The 11,114-nt window shown below is 30.8% G+C and overlaps 1 protein-coding gene across 1 annotated transcript in view; it reads left to right on the plus strand.

Annotated features, from left to right (window-relative positions):
• The window catches only part of LOC106460113 (DUF21 domain-containing protein At4g33700-like), a 37,300-nt gene extending 26,523 nt beyond the window's left edge, over positions 1 to 10,777 (plus strand). Inside the window, exons 3-4 of the mRNA XM_013919796.2 lie at positions 7,942 to 8,200; positions 10,630 to 10,777. Of these exons, the coding sequence (XP_013775250.1) occupies positions 7,942 to 8,200; positions 10,630 to 10,777 (407 nt within the window). The remainder of the gene's footprint in view (positions 1 to 7,941; positions 8,201 to 10,629) is intronic.
• The last annotated feature ends 337 nt before the right edge of the window (positions 10,778 to 11,114 follow it).

Raw genomic sequence — 11,114 nt, forward strand, 5'->3', positions numbered from 1 at the left:
CAGAGACGACTATTATCAATTGTGAGAAAGAAGATGTGACAAGTAGGTGTGGCAAGTGGGTCTGATTTTCTAGTTTATTACTCATAAACAAAAAAGATTTAAGGCTGTAATAATGAGTAAGTTGCATTAAATTCTGTGCTTCAGAGAGGGGTGGTAAATAAATTAGAAAAGGGAGAAGATCTAGAGAAGAAATATCACGATTCTCATACTAGGAAAGATTAAGATTTTTTAAATATTTCCGTTTAAGATCAAGAACTTAAAACTCATATAATATTAAAATTGGATTTGTTAACTACATTTTGTTGTCAAGTTTATTTGTATACATAGATAATAGAGTAATTACATAAAAGTTTAATTAAACTAAAAGGTCATGGTATGCCTACTCTAACCTACCTGTAGCGAGAGAATTAAAGCCAATTCAATCTTAAACTTGCATAGTGGTGATGGAGCTAGAGAAACTGCAAATAAACAAATTAACTTACAAATTATAAGTACTGTTACGACAGCGGAGGTCACGTGACGCTAGTAAGACGTCATATTCTCAAAGCTTTGTGAATCCTCGGAAGGTTACTTAATTTCGGTATTCTTTTATATATAAGACGGTCAAGATGTGACGGCATCAACGTAATGTGTAATTGAACTGCGGACAGAGAGTGATGTATTGTTGAGCACATGAGACGTTCGTTGTGAATTATAGCGTTTGTTATAGCGCGACTGTGGAAATTAAGTGTATCGCAAAGTTGTATTCAGAAAGAATAAACCAGTTTTATTTAAGACAGGACTTGTATCGGTAAAGTTTCTTCGGAAAGAAATTATACAAAAATTAACTAACGAACGGAGGTGTAACAGTACTTAATGTTCCTTGCCGCCCAATGTTGTGAGAAATAACTTTAAACCCATCCTTTTTATTCCAGGATATGATCATTAATAGAATAGCTAAGGTAATGAGGTAGTTATATAAAGATTTGGAGCATACTAAGTTAAATATTTTTAAAGATAAGTCTGTCAGATTTTAAAATAACCTCAGTTACTACTATTTAAATGTTAGGAATATCTGGAACTAAACAGATTAGTTTAGGGCTGAAGTTGAAATGAAAAACTGTGATGTATTAGGAGTTACTGAAACTTGTTTAGATTGGAAAATATTAATAAGAAGTATTAATTTCAAGTTTCAGGTTACTAATTATTTAAAACTTATGTAGACTTTAAAAGAGGGGGTTGGTTGGTTTAAGGGATGAACTGTATTCTGATGGAAATGAAGACATAAATAGTAGTCAATAAATTGAATTTATGTGGTTTACAATCAGGGGTTTTAAGTGTAAAAAGTGTTAAATTAGCAATTGTTGAAACCATCTGATTGGAAGAAGAGGGAAATGAGAGATAATGAGATCAAGGTTGCTACTAATAAGAACAATGATCATGGGAGACTTTAATTTTGGAATGATTGATTGAGATTGTATAAAGTCAAGTAGTAAGGGAGAGAATTTTTTTGAAATAATTCAGAAATATTTTTACCAAACAGCAAGTGATCTAGCATGCAGTCTTACATTGTTAATCACTCTGAGGACATGGTTTCAAGAGATGAAGTTTAGGAGTATTTGAAGAAGAATTATCCTTGCATAATTAGGTTTGATGTGTTACTACATGTTGAATAAAAAGAAATGAAATTTCAGTTCCTATATTTCAGAAGAGACAAGAATATTGTTAGTAAATTAGTATAATGAGTTAAAAAGTGGTGAGAGAGTTTTAGGAAATTATTGAAACTAGATTGCTTTTAATTTAAGTTAGACATGTTCTTAAGTAGATGAAAAGAATTATTTTGAACTTCACATTAACATATGTGAGGGTAAATGGGAGTATCAAGGCTGGTGGTGAGTGAAAATTTGCACCAATAGAGGGTAGTATAAGTCAAGAAAAGCCTTTTGTAAGAAGAGGTCAGTATCTATTGGAAATGCATTTTCAGTTTAGGAAAATTTAACTTTATTTTTTAGTAGTCTGTTTTTTTGTTTTTTTCCACTTGATGTCAACTTTTTGGTTTATTCTAACTCTTCTGCCCATTCATTCCAACTCAGTTGACTATCCAGCTAGTTCAATCTCTTCGGTGGGTTATCCAAACTTCTAAATCTCATACCAGATGAACACAGTATTTGGTACTTCTGGGATTTGGGATGAACACGTATAGATAGTTATTCAACCATCCTCTATGGTGTTGCAAACCTGGGACTATTGTGTTCATAATATTTTTTCAATGCCTACTGTTAATATCATCCTTTCTGCTTGGGGGATGATGGCTTCAAATTACCTGCCCACTTACATGCAACACCTCCAATGGAATCTTGCTTCTCAGTTATCTCAGGGAATTTCCTTCTCTTCCACTACTCTTGCTTATCTTCATTTTTAGGTGAGTCAAAAGTTTAATACTGCAGGTTCATCTTTTATTCCACCCCATACAGACCTGCATATGAGAAAGATGTGAGTGGGGAAAGTTCTGGGTAAGTTGATACATGCTCTGCATTTTATCAAGGATATTTAGAACTTTGAGTCACATGGTTGTTAGCAGCTTATAAACAACTTAACAAGGAAAGGTTATCAGTATTACAGAGGTAAGTATATGTTAGAAATTCATATTAATCCTAAAAGGTAAAAGTATACATGCTGTTTGTATACTTTAAAATCCTACTTGGATACAGTTCATTACTTTCTTGTTCTCCTTAAATGAAATTTTAAACAATTAAAATTTTCAGTATGAACAACCACTTCAATAGGCAAACCATTTCACAAGTTTACAGTTAACTCCAATCAAAAACACTTCTGTCAAAAAAAACAAGTCAATATGTAGGTTCCCACAGCTTAAGCTTGTTATCCCAAATATTTAAGACCTGCAGCTGCAAAAAAGTAGGGTATTTTACAAATAATGTGTCCGAAAAAAATTATGAAACATATAATTGAAAAAGCATTTAAGGTGCTGTAGTAATTATTAGTAAACAGTTTAGCTACATTAACTAAGCTGATTTCAACACAGCTTTCAGATTTTCAATCGGATACCATGAAGCATGGAAACAGTAGTAACTGACAGAGTATGTGATGAACACAAAAAACGAAAGAAAGGAGCATGCCATATTTGCTGTCTTTGTGAGCCGTTACTCTCATTCACTGTACCTATGAAGCATATTAACTACAATAGAAAGCATAAAAGTAGTCAGTTGTCAAATCAGTAATAAACGAAAAAAAAAGGTGCAGCCATATCCAGGCTGAGTTATTCTTGTCAAATAATACAATAATATTTTTCTTGAAAATCTATGAATAGGACCAAGAACTCTGATCTTTTCACTATTGCTAAACATTTAGAAGAGAACTTAAAGATTCGATGAAAACCTAACACATCTTTGTGATTAAATTATCACAGTACAAATGCTCTTCTCACACAAAAAGTATTTTGCAATTTTTCATACATTTTCAACATCAACAGATTTATGTAGAAGTAAGTTCTGTCCAAAGGTTGTCAAAATCACTAACATGAACAATAATAAAGCAAATTTCAAAATAGACTCGTGTGTGACCCTACTAGGCACATTTTCCTAGATAGTGAACTAACCATTGAACATTGCTTTTTTCTCTGTATCATTAAATTTACTTTTTTGCCCACTATTTTTTTCTCATAAGTTTCATATATGTCCAAGTCATTAAATGCACTTGTGAGCCAACTTATCAGAGACTTTCTGAAAATTGGGGTAAACAACATGGAGGTCCCATCATAAACTCCAATATATTGGTAAGGTAGAGAAAAAAATTCTAAACATGGTGAGAGACCACTAATTAAGTGTCAATTTTACAAATACTTTTATAAATGGGTTTTGAAAACAGAACTTTCTATAAATGTAAGTCATACTAATTGACCTGCAGTTGTATGGATCCTACTTAAATTTTAATTTAAAGCTGTATCATATTTGCAATGTTTCAAGCATCAAAAATTTCTCAGATTTCAAGAGAGTTCTGAAATATAAAAGTTATAGTTCCCACTTTATTTGTTGTTAAGGTTTTTAAGATAAAATATGTCATGTTAAGGAACTTTTATTTACAAGAAGTTTCCAACCTTTTCTAAAAATATGCTTTTATGTAAATAGAAGTTTAAAAAAAATCCTTTCTACTTTTAAAGAGATTGGTCACTTTAAGAATTTCTTCCTTTTGATTATTGATTAGTAAAAACATTAATAAAATAATTTAATGTATGATCAACTATTGCCATTAATGTAAGACCCCTTTAGTACTTTTGAATCAAGAAATTACGGAGCATCAAAGGGCTTTTGGGTCACCAAAGATGTCTGCACTCCCATCCTTCTTCTACAAAAAGAAAACTAATCACTAAATCCAGATTTTAGCACAAAAAATATTCATCAACCCTTTTATTTTACTTCTATAAAGTTTCAGTCAGTAGTTTCTACCAATTTAGGTAGTAGTTTGTTCCACAGATTTTTAGAGTTGGATAATTAGTGGAATTTGACAATATTTCAGTCATGGGATTATTAATTGATCAAATTCAACTAGTTTATTATACTTATATGAGACTTGGATAGTTGGAATAATCAAAAACATTCAAAATGGGAAAAGCTAATTTCTATTAATTGATTATTTTCGTACGTTGTGACACCAATCAATTAAGCTAAATAAATTTGAATTAATCAAAGATAATAATGAGAAATCCTAATGGCAAAAGTTTGGTTACTTGAATAGCTTGAATAGTCAGAAATAATAATTGGAAGAATTGATTTCAGTTAATTGATTATTTTCATGACATTAATCAATTTAATCATAATTTTATATGACACTAATTGATATAATTCAGGCTCTCAGGTAATAGAGTTAATTGCTTAGCTCTACAGATTTGGCATCTTGTTAGAGAAATATGATCTTTCAAAATATTAAATATATAACCTCTCATCCTCCTGCTCTCAAAATTGATCACAATAAAAACCCAGCTGCATGAATGTTAAAATTTCCTTTAATAATTTTGGATACATTGTCATTATTGAAGTAAATATTAATCTTAACCTATTGTAAGTAGTTTAGAATATATCTGTAGTAAGGTATCTCAGGTGATTTTTCAAATTTTTTGTGTCTGTGTTCTGCACTTAATGATACTTATGTAAACTGCATTTTCACAGGTTAGAAACATATACCAGTTTCTTTGCTTTGCTAAAGGTTACATTTAGTAATGCCTATCCTATAGCAGCTTATACAAGAAGTGAAAGAGATACTTGTAGAAGTTGGTGTAAGTTGCAGTTTTCTCATTTGTCAGCCATTTCTTAACCAACACTGTTTGTGAATAAATATTTTTCTTTTTTGTCTACTTGTCTACCTATCATTACCTATAGGATGTCACTTTACCTGAATCTTACAACACTAGTTAGATCACCCATAGCCTTTTTTTATTATTCTTATATTGCAAAACACAGTATTGTTCATTTTATATGTGAATTGTTTGTATGATATTTAAGAAAACGTTTTGGCCTTGAATATTAATGTTTGGAGAATACCTTTGCTTTCTTTTAGCTTGATCAAACATACAGAAACATTCTAAGACTTATCATTATTTCTCCCATTCAAATCTGTTACCTTATCTTTTTCTTAATTTTTCACAGTTTTTAGTAGTTAACTTTACTGTAAAATCTGGGATGTAACTCATTAACTGTACAATTGGTTTGAACAAAAACATCAAAGGTATTTTATGATTGCTTAAGATCATGTATAACTAAATTTCTATTGTAACTGCCTTAGTATTAAGAACAGGATCCAAAATAGCATCTTCCATAGTAGGATCTTTCAAAATAAGTTTTAATACAATCCCACCCAACCTCACGATTTTCATCCTCATGTTGAAAACACAAATTAATCTTCTGTAACGATAAACCTCTTTCTGTTTTATGAATAACTAGTCTGTCTGTACATATTCCTCTGATTGTCAACCACGTGATATAATAACTTGTATAAAATGGCAGTATGTAAAATTCTTCCCTTTGTATGAGGAAATTGAACTTAGACACATTTCACTGCAGTGTTATTATTTCTATCATAAATTTCAGCTTATTACTAACAAACAAAATTATTGCTCCATTTTTTTATTTACACAGTCTTTATGAAAGACCTTTAGGCTTACTAAAACATCTTCATTTTACCAAGATTCTGTAATACCAATCACATTTAACATTCTAGTATCCAAGTCCAGTGAAATCCAGCAGATAATTTTAAAAGCACTCACAAAGTGTAGATGTTGGAACAAAGAATAAATTGAGCATGGACACAAAATCAAGAAATACACAAATGCAAGTAAACAAGTAAAGAAAATCTATTCACAAGTGAATAATGTCTATTTACCAGACTGGACAGCCTTTTTGTTCTTTATTAATTATACTGTCTACTGGAGTTGAAAAGAGTTCTAAGAACATCTCACACAAGACAAAAGATATTCTATATGTGTCCACAAGATAGACTAGAATAATTCTATTTGCTGCCAAAATCAAAGAAAACATTCATGTGTTTTACTAGAATCTAATGCTTTGTACATCATTGACTTCTGCAAACAACATTTGAAGTGGAGAAAAATGCTTTTATGTACCAATTTGTACAAATATCTGTGCCACACCTTGAGATGGGCTTGACCTTCTCTAGGAATGGCCAGACACAGGATCAAAGTGATGATAAAAATATTCTAGCTGTTGGCATGTGCAACCTTTACCTAAGTAAATGAATTAGTACATATTTATGACTTTTGGATATTTTTTAGCAAGAATGTCATATTACATGAAGAATACATGCACAAAACTTTAGAAGCATTTATCTGATTACATTTAACAAAAGATATATTCAACACTAGTTATGTAAAGGTGAAATTCATGAATTTTAGTCATTATAACATACTGATTATCACTTAAAGCTCCTAATTCTGTAAAGTGACTGCAAAGACTTCTAGTATTAATGTAAAAATAATAATTTTTAGCTTCTATATCACTACCATCAAAAGAAATTGATGCACTCCCTTAAGGTAAAAAAATCTCAACGTTAACCAAACTATCTCGGATGACACACATACAAATATCTCTTTCTCACCCTTGTCAATTTGCTCTATTTTTTCTCTTAAAAACTTTATTCAATGAATAGTTTTGTTCACCATAAATCAACTAATCAACATTAATCATGTTGGTTAGTTTGTTAATCAGCTGAAAACTGGAGATTCTGATCATTTCACCTCTCATCATCCCATCTAGCTAAATTAAAAACAATCCAAGATATTTTTCGCTAAGGTTTAATGAAAACTTTTTAAAATGTTTCATGTAATGTGTATGTTAGTTTGAATTCATTTAAACTTACCTAATAGTTATATGGATGTGAAAAGCTACATTTAGTTTGGGTCGGTTGTGTCAATGGGTTGAATAATCTTCTGTGACTTTGCTCACTCATAAGCTCTTCTTTCTAATTCATTACGATCTTGATCAAATTTAGTGTAACTTTATGTTTTTATGATGTACAATACATACACACTAGAAAGAGAAAAGATAGAATTTTAGTGTTTTTCAAATATACTAGTGATTAAAATCAGAAAAAAAAAATATCAAAATGTTATTATTAAGGATAAAAAAATGTGGATACAACTACAGAGTAAACTATCAATAATGTAAGGCCATGCTGTATACTATAGTATTATTTTTAGTGTAACACTTTTATATCAAAAGTAAAATATCTTTAGTTGGAAAGTCATTTTTGATTTATGATCATTGCCTGGGAGTAAAATTCTGTAAATGATTGTTAGTGGGATAAGAAGGTCAAGTATTGATAGGCATTAGGAGGAATTAAAGTGTATGTAACAACAGATAAACTTGTACTAGTTAATGCAATCTTGCTTATTCATTTTGAAGAATTGGCTTAGTTTCCATCTCTGCATAATAGGGCTGATGTCAGGACTGACTATGGGTCTCCTTTCTATGGATATTACAAGTTTACGAGTTCTGGAGAGAGAAGGTAAACCCCAGGAGAAGAAAAATGCTCACACAATCATTCCACTTGTTGAAAAACACCATCTTCTATTGGTCACCTTGATTTTTGGGAATGCTGCAGCAGTTGAAGCTATGCCCTTGTTTCTGGATAGAGTTTCCAATCCAATCACTGCTGTTGTTGTTTCAGTTACAGCTGTGCTTTTAGTTGGAGAGTATGTTATTATAAAATTTTACAACAAATATTTTTCTGTACTATGGAACATGTATGTGAAAGTGAAAAATATTTATAAATACTGTTCAAGTTTCAAAAGACATGGAAAAGACATTGTTAGTTAAAATTACCTGTAAACAGGATGGCTTGGATTCACATTGAATTTTTCAGCTTGAAAATAACAGTAAGGGTACCTTTCAGTGTGTATAGAGCTTTTTTGGCACAGGTTTATAAAAGTAAAAAATGTTTGAATTAATTTGAAGTTTATTATATTATATAGTATGGTTTATGTTGATAGCTTTTACCCTCATAAAGTTGTTTTAGAAAAATTTGTGAATGAAACTATGTATTTCTTAAATCAAACTGGTGTATTTACGAGTTTTACACTCACTAAAAAGAAACCTATCATTCTGCCCAGTGTCAGATAACAATACAAAGAATTAAATTGTGGCGGATTGCTACAAGTTCTTCAAACACCTATAGAATGATAGGTTTCTTTTTAGTGAGTGTAAAACATGTAAATACACCAGTTTGATTTTGGATACCTCACTAGTATGAAGGCTTGGTTTGGTCTGATATTTCATTGGTGATAGTGTTCAGGGTCACTGATGAGAGTGGAATTCTCTGCAACTAGTCTGGCTCATAGACACACACACCAATGAAAGAATAGACCATTCCAAGCTTTAACTTGTTGTTAAACAAATGTTTAAACAACTCTACTTATTCAATGTATTTCTTTTTGTTAAGAAAGTATGACCTGTTGGTCACATCATTATTCCAGGTTTTGCTGTCACTTACTGGTTGATATGTTTGTAGTTTTAAATGAATGATATTAAGTCTAAAGTTTTGCAGAATATGCAATGCCATAATAAGGTACCAGATTAGGATTTATTGTTCCATTTTAAAGATTATTTAATCTACCTAGTTCTAATACTTGTTATTAAGCACAGTTGTTAAAAGTGGGTAAAGTAGTATTAATTTTTATATAGTAATTAGGGTTTGACAATCACTTGTATTTCACTTCATTTATTAAAATAAAAAATGGCAGCAAAATTAAGTGATTTATATGTAAATATGTTGAAATTTTAAAAAATATTACGAATTAACATTAGTCATATGCACAGTGGGTTCTGTTTAGATTTTTTATGTAAGCTGTTGGTAGTATTTGTATTAATAATAAAATGAACATGAACATTCTGCTAATCCTTTATTTGTTGCTTTTTTACTCTGTGTTTCTTGTAGTAAGTGTTAAAACTTAAAAATTTACAGTTAAACATTGTGCCATTTCTTTATAAGTGATTTTAATTAACTACATGAAGCTCTCTTTCTCTGAATATTATAAAAATACAACTGTTTTGACAAATAAATCCTATATACAGCATTTGCATTGAACCTTTAACTGTGGCTGGGATGTATATTTTCCAATGCACTAAGAAATCTATGTACCAGCTTCAGTGAATGGGTTAATAGGAATATTTTATGAATAAAATTTCTCCAGGACTTAAAACAAGTATCATCAGTTTCTATAGTTTTGTTATATGACACATTACCTGCATGTTTAACTGAAGTTTATCATGATTGCCATTGAGCAATTGCAAGTAAATGTAAATTTACCAAATCAATATGCTAACTTGAATGCATGTAACTACTTGGTTAGTAACAGCTAGATTCTTGAGGAACCTATTTTATCAACTATCTCTTTTATCGTTGGGATGGATCTATTGGTCCATCATTTGAGTCATGTTACCACAAAAAACAAAATGTATTGAGGCCTGTACTTTGGGGCCATGAGTGTGTACATTGTAAAGGTGATGGTCAAATCCCACTTTTTAGTCAGATAAGAGTAGCCCAAGAGTTGGTGATGGGTGATGTTGTAAAGCTACCTTCTTTCTAGCTTATCAGTTCAAATTATGAATAGCTAGGAAAGATAATTTTTGACTATCCTTGTATGAATATCTGAAATATAACACAAACTGGTATCATTATTTTTGAGTGGGAAGGCTGCAACTGAAAATATTTATGGTTGTCTGTCCTAGGGCCTAATGAAAAAAAAAAAACTAAAGTGAATGCTGTATACTAGTGCTTCGTCTTCGGATATGAAAGGAGATAAGTGGTCCTACAATTCCATGAACTTTGTTTGGAAGGTGTTTGAAAACTATAAGTGTTGATTTTTTACTTCATATACTTTTCTCAAAGTTTCAAAAATTGTTCCACATTTTGACTTAGCTTAGCTAGCTATTATATTTAAATGCTGTCCTTTTGAATCCTCTTCATACTTCAAGTGATTCTGTTTTAATATGTTGTGAAGTTTCAGTTTTGTATTGAGTCAGTAGTTTAAATAGTTTTAATTACTGTATTATTTTAATGATTTCAAATTAAATATAATCTTGTTAGTATAATATATAATTAATTTGATTTATTCTTTAATAGGGTTATACCCCAAGCACTTTGTACAAGATTCGGTTTAGCCATAGGAGCAACACTTTCACCGTATGTATATGCCAGTCTTATCAGTCCTTTAAAATACTATTGTGTTCACTTTTTGTCTGTTTCAGCACACGCAAGTTACAAAATATAATATTGGTTTTACTCAGACATATTAAGCCTTACTGACAGAAATTTCAATCATAGTTAACCTATTCTGTACTTTATTCAATACAATTCTGTAGTATCTCATAACTATTATTCTCCTTATTACTGAATGGCTGGGTATAGCATAGTGGTTAACATGTGGGCTGCAAATTGAAATGTTTGGAGTTCCAGACATGATGCCACTGAATACTCCACACTTGCCTTCTGTGACTACATTATAAAGTGACAGTCAATCTCATTATTTGGTTCAAAGAGCCAGAAAAAAAAAACTTGTGGCAGTAGGTTGCTGCTGGCTCTTGTTTTTCCTATGGTTAGTAATTCAA

Source organism: Limulus polyphemus, unplaced genomic scaffold (genome assembly GCF_000517525.1).
Source record: "Limulus polyphemus unplaced genomic scaffold, Limulus_polyphemus-2.1.2 Scaffold712, whole genome shotgun sequence".
Taxonomy (NCBI): Eukaryota; Metazoa; Arthropoda; class Merostomata; order Xiphosura; family Limulidae; genus Limulus; species Limulus polyphemus.